The sequence below is a fragment of the Astatotilapia calliptera genome, chromosome 7 (genome assembly GCF_900246225.1).
Source record: "Astatotilapia calliptera chromosome 7, fAstCal1.2, whole genome shotgun sequence".
NCBI classification, from domain to species: domain Eukaryota; kingdom Metazoa; phylum Chordata; class Actinopteri; order Cichliformes; family Cichlidae; genus Astatotilapia; species Astatotilapia calliptera.
The window spans coordinates 66378458-66402850 of record NC_039308.1 but is presented as its reverse complement, the minus strand read 5'-3'; the positions used below and the strand labels follow the sequence as shown (position 1 = coordinate 66402850).

General features: G+C 41.8%; 1 protein-coding gene across 2 annotated transcripts in view; it reads left to right on the top strand.

The window, feature by feature from the left end:
- The window catches only part of cdh13 (cadherin 13, H-cadherin (heart)), a 387431-nt gene that overhangs the window by 85859 nt on the left and 277179 nt on the right, over positions 1-24393 (top strand). For both annotated transcript variants that reach the window (XM_026176725.1, XM_026176726.1), the window contains exon 2: positions 17814-17934. In XM_026176725.1, coding sequence (XP_026032510.1) covers positions 17814-17934 — 121 coding nt within the window. The remainder of the gene's footprint in view (positions 1-17813; positions 17935-24393) is intronic.

The window sequence follows — 24393 nt, the reverse complement described above, 5'->3', positions numbered from 1 at the left end:
TGCAAGACCAGAAAGCTGATAATATTTGGTGTATAATGTGAAATGATGCAGGTACTGTCAGGTTTGCTGTGGCGGGCAGGACGTAGGACCCAAACGCAGGACTCATACACGGGGAGCAAACTCACAATGGCAGCTCTGATACTCATGAAACTCAAGCTAGGGAACTAAACTGGGAACAGAGAACTAGGAAACACCGGGAGCACCTGAAACAAGGACTATCAAAATAAAACCGGAAGTATGAGACAGAAGCAGACTTGACACAGAGACCTGGAAACGTGACGGACTGAGAACCAAGCGCACAAAGCAGAGACTGAATGAGGACATGAAAACGAAACCTTCACTAGAGACGCAGGAACACAGGAGAGGCACAGAGACGAACAGCGACTGGGAGACAAACACAGGCTGAGGGACCAAGATCACTGAGGGCTAAAGAAACACAAAAACATGAACAAACAATAATCAGAGAATATCCTTCCTGTGTGTATATTTCTGTATTTTTAAATATGCATATTTACATTTTCCTTTTTTTTGGATTCAGTCCCTGTTGGGTCAAACGACACACAAAAAATACAGTTTTCACTCAAAATAATCCTTCAACTCTGCGTGAACCTGCTGGGTTGAAGTGTTTTTTAGAAAACTGTGCCTCTCCTTGAGTTTGGATTGACGCAGGTTACAGTAAATTGCACCGCTGACATGCTTTCCTAACACTTACATACAGAATCACACATATCTGCTGTGTGTGTCCTAATCAGTGTGAAGTGATTCTGTACCCACAATAGATTTTTTTACTGAAGCGTCGCTAGTTTCTAAGAGCACATTCATTTGTGTTTATATGGAGCAACACCATTCTCAGCCTAGAATAAAGTGACACCTCCATGACGTGTAGTGTGATCCTATTGCACGAGTTGGTTGCTGTTCTAGCTCACTGTTACTCCATGTAAGTCGGTCACTTTGCATCTGTTTGCCTCGTGTTTACAAAGCTGAAGCGAGTGGGACCTTCTGACACTACTTGACAAAGTATCCACAACATTTCAGCAATGCTGCTTTTTAGCTGCATGGAAGCATGCGTACATATTCGAGCTCTGCTGAGGGATAGAGGGAGCTCTGCCTGTCAGCGTTATGGAGACTGTCCCTATCTCTGCGTGACAGTAAGTGTGGCCCGAGTGACTTTTGGGCAAAACCACACAGAAACAAACGTAGAGAGAAGGAAGAAAGAGGACAAGAGTTAACAGCTGAGCATGAAACACAGAAAGAACAACAAGAGGGAGCAAATCATTAAGCACCGCTGAAATGCTAAACTATGTAATGTGTTTTTCCCACCGGTGCAAACTCTTCTCCCAAAAGTCAGTGTTGCTGCCATTGGTCGGGTCAGTTCTGGCCAAAAGAAGAGAGGATGCTACACAGCCGTAAACACGGCCCTGAATTCAAAATCATCGTAGTTTTCTTTGTTCTATTGGGAATAAAATATGGCTTCATAAGATTTGCAAATCGCGGATACAAGCGGCAGAAATGAGCTTCCTCCGAAGGGTGGCTGGCCTCTCCCTTACAGATAGGGTGAGAAGTTCGGCCATCCGGGAGGGGCTCAGAGTAGAGCAGCTGCTGCTCCACATCGAAAGGAGCCAGCTGAGGTGGTTCAGGCATCTGACAAGGATGCCCCCTGGGCGCCTCCTGGGTGAGGTGTTCCAGGCATGTTCCCACCGGGAGGAGGCCCCGGGAAGACCCAGGACACGCTGGAGAGATTATATCTCTCGGCTGGCCTGGGAACGCCTTGGTATTCCCCCGGATAAGCTGGAGGAGGTGGCTGGGGAGAGGGAGGTCTGGGCCTCTTTGCTTAGGCTGCTGCCCCCGCGACCCGGCCCCGGATAAAGCGGATGAAGATGGATGGAAGATTTGCAAATCTTGTACAATGGCTGCATCTGAGAGGATGCAGGCAGGTGATGTGCTGATGGTGAAATAGAATCAAAACAAGTTGTTTTTAGGTGCTGATTAAGCTCGGTGGGATGTTGAAGATAGTTGTGATCAGTAAGATGTCTGAATCACATACATGTGAGTTACGTAAAAGAATGGGGAAAACACGGATGATGCCCTGGCAGGGCCTCCTTGGATGAGGGTGTCTAGTGATAGTGGCCGAAACACCCGATGAATCCAAGGTCCACTACTGACGATGTGTCCCGAGTTTTAATATGATAACCTAGATCAGAAAGGGAAAAAATGGCAGATTAGCCTGGGTAAAAGACCGAAACACTCTGTGAAGTTGAGGCACACAACGATGTGTCCCTCTGGTAAAGTTTCCAGGCTGCCTTTCCTCATTACAGCCATCCTTCAAGATGGTCTCCATTTAAAGCAATGCAGTATCAGGGATTGCAACATCTAGTCCTTTTACCGAATCATGAATGTTCTGTAATCGAAGGATCAAACAGAGGAAGGTGAGAGGAGTAAACAGAAGTTTTATCAGGAAGCATTAAAGGCTGAGTTTCACCTGATCCATAATCAGAAGGTGCAGGTCAGGTCTGGGTGTAGGGAGGAGTGTTTCCTGGCAGGCTATCAGCAGCCCCCTGTGACTTTTAATGAATAGAGGCCAACTAGAGAGAAGGAAGTTAAACAGATAATGGAAAATAAACCACAAGTAGAGACAAACATAGGCCTTAGTCCTTTACCTTAAATAGCCGAGCAGGGTAACCGCTCAATAAAAGCTGTAGACACGGGCGGCGTGATAACAAAGGAGTTGAGAATCTGCATCCATGTACTTTTATATTCTTTATCTCTTCCTGTCCACCCCGGTGCGTCGCAGACGGACGCCTGCCTCTGATAGCTTTGTATCTAGCAGCGAGCTGCTGATTAGCAGCTTTCAAACTTGAATTGCATTGCAATTTGCAGCCTTTGAGAACAAATTGCGATAGCATCACCATTTTGAACTCGGCTCTTCCAGACAGGTCCCGAAGAGGTGTAACCTCCCTGTCGATGTGGCAGCGTTTTTGGTTCAGCAGTGTTTCTGTTGCATTGGGTTTCCATCTGTCGCTGCCACGGGCGCCAGGGTTTTGGCCAAACTTTGCTTTGGTTGTTGTTTAGACACAATAAACACAAACAAAGACAGGAGACAGTAATATACTCTTAAAACCATCCGTTTCAAGTTTACCTACTGAGGCTATTACACAAAGCACCCTTTCAAGGTGAATGAACATGCCATCTAGGTAAAGCTGAAAGTGCTCAGATTGACATGCCAAATCCCAACAGGGAAAAAATAAAGTGCATTCAAATGAATTCTGCTGGATAGCAGCTGGTGCCTGCAGCTGACGCGCTTGTTGTTTTTCAGCTCCTCGCTTCACACCTCTCTCCCTGTTCCTGTGCGGTGAAGTGAGAGGTGTGTGAGGTGGAGGTATTGACAAGCTTGCCAACTAGAAAGGGGATTTGAGCAGACTGACAGTGAGGAAATGATACTGTCGGGGTTACACCAGCTCACTTACCACGCAACTCTACACCCCACCGGGGATGTTGGATTTGCATCGCAATAGGGCACGTCTGCTTGAATGCAACGTACCACTGAAAGTTTCAAAGTCAAATTTCTTCCGTAGAGTGAGAGAAGTCCTCGTTACACACACTGGTAGCCAGCTGGCAGTGGTCGCAGCATCTTCAGTCTTAATGAGTCACCGGGCCGATTTACAGTCCCCCTTTGCTCTTTTGGAGGCAGGAGATTATGCTGTGCAGAGGAAGCACGCCTTCTGTGCGCTCCGTGGAGCTGTGAGCTGAGCTGAATAAAAACTAAACAACTTGTTTTACTCCCCGAGTCCTAGTTTGAATCCCTTTGGACACAAGCAGCAAATGTGTTCATTTATTTTAAACTCTGTGCTTCTTTGATAGCACAGTTACATATTACCAGCATATTCAGAGTGATGAAATAATTGATAGTAAATTCCTTAAATATTTAATTTGAATTGATTTATGTCAGTGCACGTGGCTGATAAAAGCATGTGAAAATGGTGTGCTCTTTTTCCATCCATCCATCCATCCATCCATCCATCCTCATCCGCTTTATCTGAGGCCGGGCCGCGGGGGCAGCAGCCTAACCAAAGAGGCCCAGACCTCCCTCTCCCCAGCCACCTCCTCCAGCTGGTGTTCCCCCGGAACACCTTGGTGTTCCGGGGGAACAAGGGCATCTGACAAGGGGGTATCCTTGTCAGATGCCCGAACCACCTCAGCTGGCTCCTTTCGATGTGGAGCAGCAGCTGCTCTACTCTGAGCCCCTCCCAGATGGCCGAACTTCTCACCCTATCTCTAAGGGAGAGGCCAGCCACCCTTCGGAGGAAGCTCATTTCTGCCGCTTGTATCCGCGATCTCGTTCTTTCGGTCACTACCCACAGCTCGAGGCCATAGGTGAGGGTAGGGACGTAGATTGACCGGTAAATTGAGAGCTTCGCTTTTACACTCAGCTCCCTCTTCACCACGAAGGACCGGTGCAGCGTCCGCATTACTGCAGCTGCAGCCCCAATCCGTCTGTCGATCTCCGGCTCCCTTCTCCCATCACTCGAGAACAAGACCCCGAGATACTTGAACTCCTCCACTTGGGGCAGGAACTCATCCCCGACCCGGAGTGAGCACTCCACCCTTTTCCGGCTGAGAACCATGGCCTCAGATTTGGAGGTGCTGATCCTCATTCCCGCTGCTTCACACTCGGCTGCGAACCGTTCCAGTGCGAGCTGGAGGCCCTCACCCGATGAAGCCAACAGAACCACATCATCTGCAAAAAATCAGAGATGAGATTCTGAGGCCACCAAAGCGAAAGCCCTCCGCCACTTGGCTGTGCCTAGAAATCCTGTCCATAAAAATTATGAACAGAATTATTCTGAACAATGACACGTGCATAAAATCAAACAATATTGTTATATTAAATAATTTGAGGAAACTCCTTTAAGGTCTTTGGGCCAGAGCCAATGGTAGAAACTGCATTTTCCGTAATGACAGTCAAACCACATGTTGATAGTTTTCGACGGCTCTGTACCTTTACCAGTACGTTAACAACATGCCTAAAACAAAGCATAGGGCCCCCAGTGAACATCACGATACTTGATTTTTGTATAGAAGATCATTGAAATGTGTTTCAGAACTTCTCTTTTAGAATTTTGTAGTGTGTCTGTTTTCTGTTTACCAGTTGTGCCCATTCTGTAATAAATAATCTGATGATGTCTTTTGTTAATCCTTGTATGCTAACCAGAATCTGGTATCTCTTCATCACACAACAATTTGTTTCACTCGCTGGGCCCACGTCCTCATTTTAGTTTTGACAGAGTTTTAGTGGTAAAGGCTTGAACGTGAATTGAGATGCGGTTTGGGGAAGGCCTCAAAGGGGACTGGCGGCGGCTCGTGGGCCTGGCAGATCCCCGTGTACGAAATAGAAGTGAAGAAGTTAAAGAATTGAAATGGGGAGGCAGGGTGGGGCACGTAAATGAGAACAAACAGCTTGTAGAACTGGGGGAACATATATAGGAGCATGTTTGGAAGCGTGGTCCCGCTGCTGAAACTCAGATACTTTATCTCCAGTTATTGCGTCACAACGCATCTTTTGCAATTTTCTCGTTTTCATGTTCACACGTGCTTTTCGTTATGCAGTTATAATTATCATTCCTTATAAAATGAATGAATTTAGCAAACAACCAGTTTCTTCTGTCATTTCTGCTTCATTACTATTAACTTCTCTTGCCAAGTACCGTAATTGTCGGGCTATAAGCCGCTACTTTTTGCACAAGCTTTGAACCCTGCGGCTTTTAGTCAGGTGCGGCTTTTCTATGGATTGTCCATGATTTTCGTGATATCGTAAGACGATTTGTTTTGTTTGTTCCGCTGTTGTACGGCACTACGTTGCCTGGCGGAAGGATCGGGGTTCAAGAGTGGTATGTTAGTCACATGTCCGTCCGCCAGGCAACGTAGTGCCGTACGAAGTAGCGCGAAAAACAAACTTCAAAGTAGCGCTACGCGTTCAGCGGGAGTCGTGGATGACGAGCGGCGATAAACTTGCGAAAAGCAAGTTATGCCCAACTCCACCGGTGGATTCTGACAGCGTGGAAAAGTGCGAAAACATCCACGATCACCAACGGATTTTGAAGGGCTGGACTGCTGCATGATGGAGAGGAGGACACCGCCACGGCCCTTCTGAGGGTGTTCGACTCTGACACTGACAACGAGGATTTCTTTGGTTTTGAAAGTGACAACGAAGGAAAGAAGCTGAGAGTGGATAACGAAGCCATCCTGAGCCTGTTCGTATCCGACACTGGAGGAGAGGACTTTGGTGGTTTTAGTGCGCAGGAAGAAGAGAAAGATGGTGAATGACTGACTTTTCTTCTTGTTAAAGCCGTGTCACTGCACCTGAGCCTAAAAGGTAGTCCGAATCTATTGTTCTGGTGTGCTGTAGGTTACTGTTATGTACTACATGTGCAAATATGTACCCATAACTTGTTTTTCAAAATATTAATAAAAGGGGTGTGTCTCCAAACAGCCATCTCTTTCCTGACAATTCCCTTTGTGCATATTCTCTTACATATGATAAGTCAACATTGAAACACCTGCGGCTTTTAGTCAGGTGCGGCTAATGTATGTACAAAACAGGATTTTCCCCTGATTTTAGCTTGTGCGGCTAATATTCAGGTGCGCTTTGTAGTCCGGGAAATACGGTACTCACTTCTCATACCTCCACCTAAATGGCAGCTTCCAACTTCTCTGAGACACATGTGAGCTTTTATAGACCAACAGAAGATAACATGTGACACAGCTGTCCAGATGTTAGGGAATTCTTGCAATTTGGGTCGTTTTCGCTAAAACTACCTTTTGTAAAGGACAGCTGGGCACGTCTGTGTAACGGGAATATCATCAGACAGGAAGTGCCTGCTGAACTATTCCTAGTTGCTCATGAAGAAATTAAACCTGTTGCTCTGTGCAAGTAGATTAAATATGTACTAATTACAGCAAATTCCCATCAAAGTGTTTATCAACCAACTGTAAGGCACAGTCAACTTTGAGAAATTAGCTTGTGAATTTAGCATTTAGACTTCCAGCAGTATTCTGGTATTGTGTACCGTCCCTCTAGTGTGCCTCTACTGGCCTTTTTCTTTATAGTTATATTGTATTTCTGCCTTCTGCTTCTTTCTCCTTTATTACCCTCCTGATTTTGCATTCACACAGTGACAATAACCAGCCAACAGCAAAGATGCTTTTTCTGTTTTTTTCTCTTGTCCCTGCTTGCTTGGCTGCCCGCGGTCTATGGTGAGGCTGTGTGTTTACTGCTCCAGTGTTGTTTTACAGGCCCAGCAGGTGTGACCAGGGTTCGGCAGTGTGGGCCAAGAACCAGATGGTTTCATGACTCAGGTGCTCCATGCCTGGGTAACCTGCCAGCTGCAGTTGTCTACGGCCCATCCTGATTGATTCTCTCTCTCGCTTGGCTTTCTGGCTCATCTCGGGCTGTATGTGTAGCCAGTCTGGAATGGGTCAGCCAGACCTATAGTGAGGTGTGTGCACTGACATTTACCTTGATGGATTCAGACACATTGCAAGATTGAGGGGAAATGTGGAATGGGTAAGACACGAAGGTGGCTGGATGAAATGTCACGGTGCTAGCTGGGTGTAAACTGTCCAACATAATTGCAGGGAGGTGGTAAAATATGCCGAGCATTCTTTAACATGGGTACGGCTGTTTCAAATTCTGGATCAATATCAGATCTGTACACAAAAGCAAAGTTAACGTACCTCGATCTATTCAGCTTACAGAAAACAATGCCTTAAAGCAGGGGTGGGCAACTCGAGGGCCGGTGTCCTGCAGGTTTTTGATGTGTCCTTGATCCATCACAGATGATTTAAATGGCTAAATCACCTCCTCAACATGTCCTGAAGTTCTCCAGAGGCCTGGTAATGAGCTAATCATTTGATTCAGGTGTGTTGACCCAGGGTGAGATCTAAAACCTGCAGGACACCGGCCCTTGAAGCCTGGGGTTCCCCACCCCTGACTTAAACAAAAGAAAAAAAGCACAGACAGTGAAATAAAGTCCAGTTTTTGGAAGATACCGTTTTTCAGTACTTGTATTGTATTTGTGGATCAACACAAAAAAAAAAAAACAGGTGAAATAATTCTCGATAATAAAGACATTAGAATGCATGAAGGACGCAGACTGACAGGAGTCTGTTCCCTTCGTTTTCCTTTGCCTCTCTCAATCTTCCTTCTTCCACTGTCTGATTGCATTTAGCCTCACATACACACAGTCCATGTGCACATACTCACACATCACTTCTAACAGCCATCACAGCCTTTCTCTCAACCTCCTCCTGCCCGCCACTCCTCAGCAAATATCTGGTATAGCGGTCTCCATCTCTATCTATCGATGCACTCTGAATTCTCGAGGCGCTATTGATTCCCAGCAGAGGTGACATTTACTGTGTGCTCTCCCAAGTCATTGCCTTAATCACCTGACTGGTCCTTCACACTTGAACTAAATCAGATGTCAAACTCTCAAGCGATGAGCTGACCCGCTGTTACTCCTCACGAATGAATATGAGTTGACTGACATCATAACCGCAACGACAAAAAACAGCAACCTGAGCCACTCGGCCCTCACACCCTTAGTCAGCCTCGTCTGTCATTTTAATCAATACTACTATCTGCTCATCTCTGTAAAGACAACTTTTACACTTTTTACTTTGTTTACTGCCTCATAAAATACTGACCTTGTGATGACCACGGTGTACTTTTCATTCCCCGTTCATTTTTGCACTTTTCACCTTAATGCTGTGAACAGATCTTATGATGCGACGGCCTGATCTAAATGCTAGAGGTAAAAAACACATGGATGCTTCGTTCATAATTGAGCATTCCTCGTCTGCTAATATCAACCTAAAGACATGCACGCCGAGTAGCTGTCAATAGATAACTGTATATATATTTCTCCACCAAGAAGCGAATGTATACTAGGGCTGCCACAAACGATTATTTTGGTAGTCCACTAGTCACCGATTATTTTTGCGATTAGTCGACTAATCAGATCATCATCCATTGGACGTGAAACGTACAGCTTATTGCACCAGCAGCATCTGCTCTTATATAACTATCATTAGCTTACAGCTTTAAGTGTTTAAGGTCTGTGCTAACTAAAACTAAAGACAAGATGATAGTTTATTAAATTTTAATGAAATCTGCAGATTGTTTCGGTGAAGTTTAATAAACTCCTTGTATAAAATAAAATACTACAAAAAGCCAAACAATAACATTTTGAAGTTATCTAAGTGACTCATATATCATGTTTAACCTGAGTAACGAAAGACGGGGGTGGGTTTGAAAACGGTTTGCCGGGAGTCCGGTGTTCTCACGGCGCTAGTGAGCCTAGCCCCCGGCTCGCTATCAAGCTAGTGGGTAACAGACGTCTCCGAAAACGTCGGAGTGCTTTTGAAAATATGTGGTGTCCTGATAAACTGAGCAGATATTTGAGGTTTACACAGCTACATTCTCACCTGAAAATATGTTAAACGTTTATTTTGTGACCCAGAAAGAATAATAAGAGTAACATTAAAACTAACTAGCTGCCGCCATTGTTGGAAACTGCGCTGGGCCGCGCTATGAATTCTGGGACACAGCTTCTTCTTCTTCGGGGTTTAACGGCAGCTGGCATCCTTGTACATGCAGTGCTGCCATCTTCTGTTTCAGTCCGTTATTACACTCTTAAATCCTGCTACTTATTCCTGCGGCTTTTGGATCTTACAAAGCTTCAAACGATGCGTCGACTATTAAATCAGTCGTCGACGATTTTGATAGTCGACTAATCGTGGCAGCTCTTATATGTACAAACCCATCCAGCCCCAATTTTTTTCTTCGCAATTTTATTATTTTGTCCTCATTTAAAATGTAATAAGGCTTTCATGAGCTCTACAAACATGACTTCCAACCACCAGAAAACATTTCTTTGAGACGTACGACAACTTTTTAAACATAATTATTTATTTATTAGGAAAAGGTTCGTCAAAAGTGGAGCTTAAAAAAAAGGAACAGAAAAAAATCTCTTTTGTGGATTTTCTGGTTTTACGACTGATTAATGTTGAGCTGCATAAAAGTCGTTTAATAACTGCATTGTTAGTATAAATACAGAGAATTTGTATTTGTTCAGATGCATAAACACGTCTAACAGACAGTATTCAAGTCTCACCAATAACAGAACCAACAACAAAAGTGAGCATAGTGTTGTTGCTGGTGATGATATTTTATTCTATTTTTTCCAACATTTGGTATTTCACCCATTTTGGATGAATGAAGGTATCTCCTTGAAAGTAGATTACATTGATCTTGGACACATTTATCAAAAGTTGTCCTGCAGGTTTTCAGTGATTGCTCAAACTTCTACTTTATATTACTCCAGATGTGTGCTGGTTTCAGATTAGGTTCCACGTTTTCTTTTCTTATCTTTTCTTTTCTCGTTGGAAAACATAATTGACTTGGTTAATTAAATGTCTATTAATACTTTTCATTCTTTTTCAGATATTAAACCAGTGATATGTTCATTAATAATGTAATTTGTTGATAATATAGTGTAGAGGCTCTATATATTATTTGCGTTTCACTTTTTATTTGCTTTTGAGTTTCACTAGTTGTTTGGTTAGGTTTAGAAATCCATAATGTTCTTGTGTCTTAGTATTATTTTAATCTTTTTTGCTATTAATATTAATAATAATTATGATATGTTATAATATTCCCGTGTCTCTTGGTGGTGGTTCGCACCGTCCCCTCACCTCAGCTCTCGGTTTGCTGGAGCTTTTCTATGTGAAGTTTGGCATGTTCTCTGCATACCTCTGTGGCCTCTCTGGCTTCTTCCTTCACCTCACACACTTGCATGTTGTTGATCCTAAATTGCCCGTGAATGTGAGCATAAAAGGTCGTCTCTCTACGTTAACCCTCAAAACACTGGCGCCCGGTGCAGGGTGTACCCCGCGTCTGAGCTTGTGACAGCTTGGACAGGCTGCAGCTCAAATGCACGGATAGATGGGAATTAGTTTTTTCTTCTCCTTCTTTCTTTTTTAAATTATAAGACCAAAAGAAATAAGATGAAACAGTGAATAATTTAACATTTAGCAAAATGAGTTTTGAGGTCAGAGTTTTTTCTTTTGTTTTGTTTGAATGAGATCTGATCATCTTTCTTTTTTGGCTGAATCAATATTGAAGAGTAAAGCACAGTCATAAGTGATACAGCAAGCTGAAAATAGAATTTTATTAGATCCCAATGATCCTGCTGTCTGACACTTACCATTTGCATGACTTGTTTACTCCACTCCTCGCTCTCATGTTGTCCACATATCCTGCTAAATGCTTTCTGATCTATTTATCTCCTTGGCTCTTTGTCCATCATCTCATTAAACTGTTACATAATACACAATTTTCAGTTGCTTGACCAAGATAATTGTTCCGGCCGAAGAGGTATTTTCATAGAGCCGAGGCTCTTTGTTCCCTAAGACCAGACCATAGCAACCCCTCTGTGTAGCACTCTGGCAAACACATACAGAGCCAGTTACTGCTGAACAGTGAGAGCCTGAAAGAAACATCAAAACGAAACGAGGGACCCGGCATAAAAACAAACAAACGAAAAATAATTACTTTCATTGAACCCAACAGATAAAAATACTGTGAAGTTGAGGAATCATTTAATAGTTTTTCTATATGTGCATTTATATTTTCATCATGTCTGTGTTGGCGCACACAGGCAGGAGCTTCACTAAACTTCATTGTCGAGAACATTTGAGCAAAGAATTAGGTCAGATATCCACGTCCCCCTAATTCTAACTAATTCAATTTTGCACTTGTATAACAAAACAATAACCAGAGGATTTTCATACCATTAAACCATTTTTTAAATCTACCAAGTTCAGTCTCTCATATATGTAAAATAAGAACCAACAAGCGAGCTTAAACACACATAAAAACAGCTCAGACAAACAATAAAAGGTGTATGTACACACACACAACATCTCACCGAAATCTTTTATCTCCACACAATCTCTGCATAACTTTGAAAGAGATTTTTAGCTGATACTCTCATCAAAAAGACTTATTAGGAAAAAGACTGACATTGACGATAATACCTCTCAGCTGGCTGATACGACCTTCACTGATCCAGTAGACCTAAATGGATTCCTGATGGAGGGTAGTGGCTGACAATAACACCTGCCTGTTTCTACCGCCACTCCCATTAACTCTGAGTTGCCTTAATACTGTGGTTCAGCACTGGAGCTGGATTGTAATATTTTCCCCTTAATGGACGTTGAAATGAGTGTTCATGATGTGCGTTGATGGAGGTGTGTGGTGTATATCCATGTTTTCCTGCCATGCCAACATGACTTGCAGCCTACTTAGTCAGCATGCTTGAGTTTAGGGACAAACGGTGTCAGGACAGAATAAATTAATATTTTGACAAGCAAGGAAAACAATTCAATTCAGTTTTATTTACAGTATATCACGTGTAAATCACAACAACAGTCACTTCAAGGCGCTTTATATTGTAAGGTAAAGACCCCACAATTATACAGCAAGCACTTTGGTGACAGTGGGAAGGAAAAACTCCCTTTTAACAGGAAGAAACCTCCAACAGAACCAGGCTCAGGGAGGGGCGGGGCCATCTGCTGTTAGGATGGGGAATAAAGACAGGACAAGGACAAAGACACGCTTTGGGCGCGCCTTCCCGGGGTGTGGTGATCAGAGAGGTGGGAAGTAACAAAGTACAAATACTACGTTACTGTACCAAGGTCGAATTTTCAGGTATCTGTACTATACTTTATTAGTAAAGTCAAGAGTATTTAATTTTCTACTTTTACTTCTACAGTTTACACAATTATCTGTACTTTCTACACTTTCCTTACATTTTCATAACAGTCTCGTTACTCTCGATTCACCTGTATCGTTTGTAGCATTTACAATTTCAAATGTAACATTTCTATTAATTCAAGAAACATCAGCAAACATACAAACTGTTCATGTGCAGTGTGTTGCAGTGTGTTGCTGGCTAAAGGTACAGCTGCTGTATTTGTAGGGAGAGAAAGGAATGTGGGATAAGTTCACTCAGAGATGGAGAAAGATATAAGACAGGCAGCACAGGAACGGGGAAACAGGTTATACCTAAAGGTAAGGTCAGTCATACTTGATACACTGCAGATCCAAAAATGACTTTGTCAGGATAAACAGATTCGCCTGCAAAACTGTGTTTGACTGGTGCACAGCAGCTGTGGTGTTCATGGTCACTGTCAGGTTACCTTAAGTATAGGAGATAATCTGCATTGAGTTGATGATGCTTAGATTAATTTCCTGAATTCCACTCTTATACCAACTGTATACAGTGTAGTATAAAGACAACACAGAGTGGGCTGTCATTGTCATTGTAGGACATAGAAATCAGCCAGGACAGCTCATGAAACATCTGCTGACATCTTGTTGAATTCAGTTCTGTAAATCCACAAAGAGCAGCAGGTCAGCTGATCACAGCCTGCACTGGTGCTCACATTAGTGATTATCACAGGTTGTGATTCTGTTTCCAACACCGAGCCACTACAACTGATCTTAGGGTTCCCCAACCTGCTGAATCCCACTTCTTGGCTGTCCTCATTAGAGATGGGCAGTAACGCGTTACTGTAATCCGATTACTTTTTTCAAGTGATAATGGATTAGATTTATATAGCCTATTCATTCACTCTCACATTCACACACTGGTGGAGGCAGCTACAGTTGTAGCCACAGCTGCCCTGGGGCAGACTGACAGAGGCGAGGCTGCCATATCGCGCCATCGGCCCCTCTGGCCATCACCAGTAGGTGAAGTGTCTTGCCCAAGGACACAACGACCAGGACAGAGAGCCCGGGGATCGAACCGGCGACCTTCCGGTTACAGATGCGATTCCCACCCACTCGTGTGTGGGGCGAGCCATGGTCTCCCCACACACGAGTAAAGTAAGGGATTACTATCGCAAAAACGGTAATTAGATTACTGTTACTTTCCCGTAGGAACGCTGCGTTACTGCGTTACTAAAACCGTGATGTAAGCGAGTGCGACGTTCGTGGCAACAGCTGTGTGCAGATCAACAATGGATCATATATCAGTGCGGAGAGAGTATGAGCGTGCAGCGTTTAAAGCGTGGAAGTACTGACCTTACTTTGAGTTTGATTCCATAAAAAGTGACAAAAACATTAGTGTCCGCTGTGCGTGGGAAGAAAACTTCTTTTTACAGCGAAAAAACCCCTAAACTTCCGAGCAAGCACCGAGTAGCTACCACGGGAATGTGAAACTCGTGGATTCTTCCACTGACCGCGGCACACCTGCACCAGGGTAAACCTCCGCCTACCCTACTCCTGCTTTACAGGTGAAAATAGAGCAACAGGACCGCTGAGTCTTTGACTTTATTTATTTTCTGCTGTGTTTTACTTGCATCTATTTGAAAGACTGAGTGTAAACACAAAAACTATTTTATTTTATGAGCTGGAATGTGCAGAAAATAGGTTTACATGTTAAACTAATTTCTTCCAGTCAGAGAATGTTGCAGATAATTAAATTTTTGCTTGATGCATAAAGTTAAAAGATTAAAACGAATAAAACAAGTTTTAAAAAGAGACTTTTCCATCTGATCACATTTTGTATGATGGATTATGTAGAAAAAGTAGAATTGGGCTGAAAGATCTATCGCTCTATCACCTCTTCAGGTTGTAAATTGTGTTTTTAAAAAGTAACTAATTACTTTTGAAAATAAGTAATCAATAAAGTAATGGGATTACTTTTTGGGGGAAGTAATAAGTAATTAGTTACTGATTATTTTTTTCAAGTAACTTGACCAACACTGGTCCTCATGTTTGTGTTTGGGTGTGAAGGCAAATTGTAGACAACTAAATACAGTTAAATTAAATTTCTTTCACTTGTGTCCTACATAACAGATTCAAACATTCATTAGAATTTCATTCAAATAACATTTGTATTCTCGTGTACTTATAATATTATATTATTATATTGATATAGCAAAAGGTTTAGTTGTCTTTGCATAGAAATATCTGGTAGAATTTCTCTTTGAGGTGTTACTTTTCCTTTCTTAGTCTGAGTACATTTCAGAGACTGTACTTTTTTCTTTTACTTCAGTAAAGAAGTAGATTCAGTACTTCAGGTGTTACTGGAGTATTTTGTTAAAAACCACAGATATCTGTACTTCTACTTAAGTAAAGAATACCGTTACTTTGGCCACCTTTGGTGTACGTAAGACCTCTATGGCCTTATGGTGGACAAAGCTTGTTTACCATGAGGCTGGATCTTGATACACGATTACAGCACAGCTTTGTGTCTTTTAAGTAAATAAAATAAATATTTGAGTATGAAATTTTGTTTGTATTTTAAAACAATGATGCAAAAAGATATAAAATAGAAGAAATAAGACAATAAAGCAACTAAAACAACAACTTTGGGTCAATGTTGTGTCTTTCGTTGAACATTACATACTACATAATGGCCCATTTTGCAGGTTAGACTGTGCCAATAATTTTGATAACATGTGTCATAAAGTCAGCAAACAATTATTTTCACTGGTGAAGTCGGGTTTCCTTAATCAAGATGCACAAATGAACCTGTAGATCTAAATCAGCAGATGTAGCTCACCTGTAAGTGTAAATGTGAATGTGCTGTATATGGTTATTTGTGAATGACTGGCTATTTCTATTTGTCAATCCTCTTGCTTAATAGGTGGCAGGTAAGTATAATGTTAGTATAATGACAGAGTCACAGAGATTAAACTTTGTGTTTGTGCAGGAAAAAAGTGTTAATTGACTCTGTAGCACAATAAAATTTCACATTAGAGGAAATAAAATATTGTGACTGCTGCATTTGCATAAAATCACCTCCCTTAATTTACGTTCAGTATGTAGACATATCCTGAGTTTTTCTATTAGTGGGTGACTGATCTCTTCATCTCTCGGCTGCTTCTTTACGCTGTCACACAAACTATTTCTGAAAATATAACACTACACAGTTTTGTAAACCTGTGAAATCATTTGAAGTGATATATTGATCAACCTTCAGTTTCAAAGTTGCTGTAACTGTAGTATATCTATGAAACTAATGCAGTTCTTCTTCTTTGGTAGTTTTAAAAAAATGTTATCAGAGATACAGTCCAGAAAGACAGAGCCGTGAAATTATTTATTTCTTATTCTCAGTAAAAACACGAGGCTTTTAAGAATAGTAGAGTCTGTGACGTTTATGGTAAATGTTGTATTGCACTTTATGTTTATGAACTCGTTGTCATCCTTAAAGATGCAGGGCACCAGGAAACCATTGGAAAATCATTATAATCACTCTATGAAATCAGAAATTGTTCCCCACAATATTTTCTTAGCATTAGCTTCAACTGGTTCACACATATTAATCACCTTGGATGGTTGCTGGCTTATAACTCTCTTGTACACATTCAAGTGGTTATCCAAAGCTGTGAGTCTTTGCTTGGTATCTGTGTGGACAGCTTGTGGTACTTCCACCATTCTGCAGCTCTGATAGATGACTAGCTTCCCTCTGTGCTGCCTTCATCTTGGCCCCTGATCCTAACATTGTTCCTCGCATCCATTCAATGCATCCAACGCACCTTTTGTTCATCCCCCAGTATGCGGGGATGATGACACCCTGGCTCCACCGTGCTAAAGTATTTGTTGTACCTCATCAGTCTCTAGTAAACTGCCGACAGGGCGAGTGGGATTTTTTTTAATGATACAAAATTTACCTGATATCTTACAAAATGTTTCTAACCTTATTTCTGACAGTGTTGGTGCCACCTTGGATCTTCCACAAAATACTCCATCATGACTTGTTCAAAACAAATAATTCACGCTTATAAAGCTATTTGTTATATATCATAATGACAACACATATTTTTAATGCTGGACATAAAAACTAAAGGTAACAAGAACAATAACCTGAAAGAAAAGGTGTCCTATCATTATCTCTTTAACAGCATATCCTCAATCAATGTGAAGTATTAGTTTTGCTGTGATATGCTCCAGCCTAGAGGATGTTTGGTTTGAACATCCCTTCAGTCATTTTACAGCCTGTTTCCATGGGAACATCCACCCTTTAAACCCCTTTGAAAAACAGGGGCCGAAGTATTTTTTCCACTTTAAATATTTCTTTAACCTGAATGAGGTTTTTTTGCTCTTTTTGAGAGTAAAAAGTCAAGGAGGGTAGTTTTAAATTTAAATTGTAAAGCAGCACATTGAGAAAAAGACAAAAATCTATGAACACTAAAAATAAAAAAGAAATAAAACCATACTCATGTCTTTACTAACTCCAGTAACACCGATGAGGAGAAAACATCGAATCACACGAAGACTGTCGTTGTTATTTGCTTTAAACTGTAATGTAAAAGTGCATCACTCTAACACTCTCACCATTATAAGCTGTGCCTGTGTAAATATGCCGTTTCTGAGTAGTACTACTCAGAAACGGTTTGTTGTAAAAACTAGAAAGGATGTTAGGAAATATGAACGATATGTACGAGGTCTGTGGTCCAAGGACACGTTAGCTGCTAGCATCACACAGCTCGACTCCCGGTGCCTTATGTTTGGATCAGAGGTGAAACTGTGGGGGGGGAAATGCCAGGAGAATTCCTACAGTGTTAGAATTGCTGCTTTTTCTTTGCCATGGATTATTTATGTATCTGCTTTATGCTTTTGCTGTTTATTTTGGGGAATTGCATCTTTAAAAATGTGTTTCTGTTATTCCAGCTTTGGTCCTCTGGTCTGAACCATGTGCTTATCTGTAATATTCTGACTGTTGGTGTTTTCTGTGTTGCAGGTTGCCCATGTGGGTGGCCAAGGGGATGGTGGCCACGAGGGCTGTGTGCCTGGCTTCCAGGTCAAAAAGTACCAGGTGATGTACAGAGGTCCTTTCCAAAAAGGACAACGCCTTCTTCAAGGTCAGTAAATTGGTTAAAATCTCTATATCCACACCACAATTCAACATCCAGTTGTACCGACACAAATATCCTTTCCTTCATCTGTCTGGGTTTTGAGGATTTGAACAGCAGCATATCACGGGGCTCTAGGCAGCAGGTTCCTACCAGGTCAAGGTGGAATTATGTGTGTGTGCATGTTCATTAAAATTCCTTTGATTATAAACATGGGGTAAAACGGGTTGCTTCTTTGCACCACAGTGATAACAACATCATTTTTGTCTGCAAATGAATTATTCTCCTTTTTTGAATGATATTTACAAAAGTATTTTCCCTCTTTGTTCCTCCCCCGAAGACAGCTTTGAGCTGCTTAGTTAACTGTGTGTGCTGTGTGCTCATATGCAAGCGTGTTTGCTGGAGCTTTTGAGTCCCAGTTCAACGGTTACATGCTCGAGTTGACTTAGCTTTCTGCAAAGCTCCGGTCCCTAACACACTCTGACTTGCATTTTCCTCTGTATGCAGAAAATTGTGTTTGATCTCAGCAGGTTTAAAATCAAAACCTTTAAGATTTAAGAGTTCGAAGAGTTCACAGCTGACGAGTCCATGTCACGGAGGCTTAGTTCTGTCTCTGAGCCACTTGTGAGTCAGTCTTGTCGCTCCTAAGTTAATGCAGTGACCAGTTAGTTTCCCCACAGCCTCCTGCACACGTCCAATCTCAACTCCATATTGCAACCACAACTTATCGGTCCATTTTGCTCCTTTGGGGCACTCTGGCAATGCCCATCTACACAACTTCACTTGGTCTCTACAGAGATCAGCAATAATGTCAGCTGGCTAGCAGTCTGCTCCTTTGGGCTTGTGAGTTATGGCGTCTTTCCACAGAAATCGACAAGGTGAAGTCAGCTAGCGGTAGTTTTATTGCAAAGCTGAGTTTCTACCAATTTATTTGCTTAATAATTCATTTTTCCTCTCATTTGTTATTTTATTTATACAACATGATGAAATACAAATGAAATATGTAAATTGAAATGGGAATAATTTATGGCGTCTTATTCACTCTGTCATTTATTGTGGAACTTGTTTTCATTCCCCTCTCATTATTCAACCTCTTCTTTATTTATTTAATCATCCCCACGATTCTTCTCCGCACTGAGAAGCTACACCAGCAGAATGTAATCACCTGCCTGTCTGACATGCGCATATTGTGTTGCATCCATATACACAGCAGTAACAGGCTTCTTTTGAGCTCACAGTGCTTTTAGTGCTTGTCGAGTTTCTTTGTGTGGCATTCACCTGATGGACAGCTTTTCCAATTGAAAATACATACTTTCCTGCCTATACAGCAAAATATGACAAATCTAAGAATTTCTCCTTCAATCTTCTTTCTTCTTTTTCAGCTTTATTGTATTTGATTTGGTCAGCCAGCGAGGCACTTTGTCATCTGGAGGTTCAGCGGTGCGTGTAGTAGGAGACAGAACGCAGTTCTGCTTTAGTGCTCTGCTCTGGGACAACACAGTGGTTCCATTACCTTGAATATGCTCCTGTCAGCAGAAACACCTCTCACCATTGGGGGGTGGGGGGTCCCACTGCTCACAGAAGTATAGGCATGCTACTGGCCACACACGTACATGCATATAAAAGTGTGGGTTCAGGCTTGTTGTGCATTTGTTACAAAGAAAACCTGAGATGCATGCTGTGATTGCCTGTTTGCTCATAGCCGTTCAACAGAAATCTTCTACTCTAAATACTTGTTTGATCATTTCAAATGTTTCTTAAAGATTTAATCGCTTTTACAAACGCTGCAGTTCAATAGCTGCTAAAACTGAATAGCTGCGAAAAGACCAGACGAATATGTGAAATATAGAAACCTAGAAAAAGAAACAGATAGGGGAGGTGACTTCAGCATTCTTTGTTCAACAAAACGCGTGTAATTAGTATTGACTGTGTCGTTACGTTAGTGAAAGCTGTGTAACACGTCGCTGAATTGACCAGATGCAAGAATGTTAGATTCATGATGAAAATCAAAGCAGAATAACAGCATGTCGACAATGCGGGTGCATACTTTGCAGCGTGTTTGTGTGATTTCAGAGTAAAATGGAAAACCGTTTGTTAGCATGAAATAAACTCAGTGCTTTACGAGTACATCTCTGAGAGGATCGATGCTATTTTACCTCACTACGATCCATTTTTGTTAAATTTGAACAAACCGTCTGCTGAGTGTGAGCAGGATGTATAAAGAGTGCCAGAGGCTGCAGCCAGGCTCAGTGACACATGCAGATTTATGTAAATGCTGCTCAGCCCAGTGCCACCTGCTGCAGACCTCCCTGTGTAATTACTAGTGGAGGGGCGGTCTGTTAGTGAGAGATACCTGTTGGCGCAGACCTGGGTTCAAGGACATCCATCTCGGCTAATGGGCATTTCTGAGAAACAAATGCATACAGAAATACAGTAACGGCGACTCTTTCTCTATCTTTCCAGCTCTCGGTGGCTTTGCTGGTGCTTTGTTTATTACGCCATCACCGCTGCCTCGTAATTCCGCTCTACCTCTAGCTTTTACTCCAAGCCTAGTTTTATTGCACCTTTTGTTTTTGCTCCTACTCAGCTGGTTATTAAATTTAATATATGTGATAGAAATGTAGGCACATGGAAATGTGAAAATTATGACTGGAAATAAACCTGCTTATGACATTATAAATATTACAATTTTAACATAGTAAAGAGCTTTTAAATTGTTACACTGCATGTGTAGGAAATGCAACCTTGAGGAGAAGCAGTGTGCTCCGTCCTTTCCCTTCAGCTACATGTGATGCAGACACAAACTCATTGTCTGTGTCACGTTTTGTGTAGTGAAACTGTAAAAGCTTCAGCAGCAAACTTCACATCCCCGAATGCAGCAACTATGATCTGAAGGAGAAAAATAATCTGCTTTTCTAGACTGAATTAACCTCGTGCAGCCTACAGCTCATTTTAAAAACCGTTCTGAACATCGACGTACCCTGAATGTTCTGAACAAAGAAGAAATTCATTTAAAAATATAAAAGCTTTAATAGAAAAGCCTGAAAACTGCATTTAACAAGGAGCTGAGTTTATTAACGTAAAAGATGTTCGAGTCAGTGAGAAAGTCCTGCTATCTATCAAACAGCTGTTTCCACTGAAATTGATCCATCACTTTAAATTTCATCTCTTTAATTTTGTGTAGTTTTACTGCAGCCACCACAACATCCATGAAACGGGCACTAAAGCTCGTTCACTCTGGCCTGGATCAGTTGATGAGTTTGTGAATGTTTCCCATCAGTTTGGTTTTTCACACAGAAAAATCCAAAATGCGTCACTACAAACCATCATTTAAGGAGCTCAGGAAGAAAAGTGTCTGGACCTCTTTAAGATGCTTGAAAACCTCTCATTCAAGAAGCTTCTTCAGTTCTAAGGTCAAACGGAGGGTCCCAGATTTAAGCAGTATGGGAGTGTCCCCCAAGAGGGACAAGGACCCCCACTGATCTTAAACTGAAGAAGCTTCTCGGATGAGAGGTGAAACGACTTCAAGCAACTTAAAGAAGTCCAGATGCTTTTCTTTCCAAGCTCCTTAGACTACGATGACCTGGATAACGGAGAACCTTCACAGGCATACAAACCACGTCAGGTTATGGAGCCCCTTTATTGGCCAGATGGAGCAACAAGCGTAAATACATGAAGAAGGTGCCGTGTTCGGCACTACTGGAGAACACAGATCATTTACATTCATTTCACAGCTAATTGGTAACTCGTACAGACCTTTGCACATCTGTAGCACCTGCCACATTAAGAATACAAACCATACGCAGCTTAGGAAGTAATCATGTTCACACCACAAACAAATATCCTTTAGAGTTTTTCTGGAAACGCACCAGGAACGCCTCCTCAAAGGGTCTCAGTGCAGTCATTTTGGTCTGGACCCTCATCTGCGCACAAACGAACTGCACCAAAGGGGAAAGAGTTCAATATGAATGGACTAAACACCACAGGTGTGAAAACACCCCAAATCTAATTACACTGCAACTGAAAACTGAACATAACATATAAGGAACAAAAAGCATTTCACACTTCCAGCAAGAAAATATTATGTAGATGAACAGAATACAAGCTGTTTGCTGAATAGCCCACGGCCTTGGATTGAAGGAGGAATTTGAAAGTGGATGTCACCCTTATTTGTTTTACAGCAAGAACTGGCAGATTTTGTTTGAGTGTTTCAAATAGCAGTGTTTGTCAGAGGGCTGAGATGCATTAGTTCTGTGGTGAAAGAAAGATTAGACGTCCTCTTCTGAAAAGTTTCAGTTTGTTCTCTCAGTGGTTTATGAGACGGCGCTGACAAACAGAAACTGTGCTATGTCTCGCCTTATTTTGCACACGTTTGTTTCGTCACTGCCCTACAGTGTTGGTCAAGTTACTTGAAAAAAGTAATCAGTAACTAATTACTGATTACTTCCCCAAAAAAGTAATCCCGTTACTTTACTGATTACTTATTTTCAAAAGTAATTAATTACTTAGTTACTTAGTTACTTTTTAAAAACACGATTTACAACCTGAAGAGGTGATAAAGCGATAGATCTTTCAGCCCAATTCTACTTTTTCTGCATAATCCATCATACAAAATGTAATCAAATGGAAAAGTCTCTTTTTAAAACATGTTTTATTAGTTTTAATCTTTTAACTTTATGCATCAAGCAAACATTTAATTATCTGCAACATTCTCTGACTGGAAGAAATTAGTTTAATATTTAAACCTATTTTCTGCACATTCCAGCTCATCAAATAAAATATTTTGTGTGTTTACACTCAGTCTTTCAAATAGATGCAAGTAAAACACAGCAGAAAATAAATAAAGTCAAAGACTCAGCGGTCCTGTTGCTCTATTTTCACCTGTAAAGCAGGAGTGGGGCAGGCGGAGGGTTACCCTGGTGCAGGTGTGCCGCGGTCAGTGGAAGAATCCGCGAGTTTCTCTGTGAGTTTCCCATTACGTCGTAGCTACTCGGTGCTTGTTGGAAGTTTAGGGTTTTTTTCGCTGTAAAAAGAAGTTTTCTTCCCACGCACAGCGGACACTAATGTTTTTGTCACTTTTTATGGAATCAAACTCAAAGTAAGGTCAGCACTTCCACGCTTTAAACGCTGCACGCTCATACTCTCTCTGCACTCGATATATGATCCATTGTTGATCTGCACACAGCTGTTGTCACGAACGTTGCACTCGCTTACGTCACTGTCATGAGACATTCTCGCAAAAAAATCACAGTTTTAGTAACGCAGTAACGCAGCGTTCCTACAGGAAAGTAACGGTAATCTAATTACCGTTTTTGCAATAGTAATCCCTTACTTTACTCGTTACCTGAAAAAACAAGTAACGCGTTACTGCCCATCTCTGCTGCCCTACGAGGCGGCGCTAAAGTCCGTGTAGTTTGCTGTCACCACCTTGCAGGCAGAGCATCACTGAGCCCATTACTGTGTAAAAATAAAGGACTTCATGAGCAGTTATAGCCATGAGGCATCATAGGAAGACGTGACATACTGATAACGTGCAAACTTTAGGAGGAAATATGGTGTGGGTTTTATGGGGTACCCAGAGTTGAGTGCACGCCATGTGGACGGCTGATAAAATATGGAGAAAAATGTAGAAAGCCACCTTATCTGTTTCCTGCAGAGCAAACCATAGCTCTGTAAAGGCTTTCCACAATCCCACCCCCAATCCCATGTGATTCCTAAAAACATGGCAGCTTTTTGCATAGCATTACTCATGCTCCTTAACTAAGCATTTCTGAAGAAATTACCTCAGGGAGGGTGGTCTTCTTCAGGCTTGGCATTGCTCGCCATAAGCCTTCCACTTCATGTTCAGATACAGTCTTTGGAGCTCTCCTGGTTGGCACAGGCCTCGAGGCACATTAACTGCATTGAGCTCTGAAGATTTCTTCACCGGCACAATTCGTGTCTCTTGCCTGTATTCCCTTCGACTTTATCAATGAGGCAATTTAAAAGTACTTGAATTCTTATATAGCCTAGCAGTTTTAGATAAACTGGACAAATGGAACAGCTCGCTCATCTGTTTTGTGTTTGCTTCACTTCTGCTCGGCTCTGCTGTCCAAGTTCAGATGATAAAGTTTGCCGTCCTTCTTTCTCAGGGCTCGAGATGTTGTCTGTGGAATTTGTTTTGCTGCAAACCACAGACACAAGAACACAAAGACATTTATCTGTGATCAAGTAGTCCATCATGTTGCACATGAAAGATGAACTTTATCATTCATTTTCTGGTTTATTTAGTTTATATTTTTACTTCCGCAGCCACGGTTAAAAATATTGCTTTTCCACTGCTTGCAAATATTCACAATGTGACCGAGTAGCTCGTTATTTACCACTGTTACTTTAGACAAAAAGCCATCAAGCTGTCTCCAGTGAAAGAGGAATAACAGAAATGCAATGAGTGTATTTATAGTGAAAGCATATTTTAATCCTGAGCTT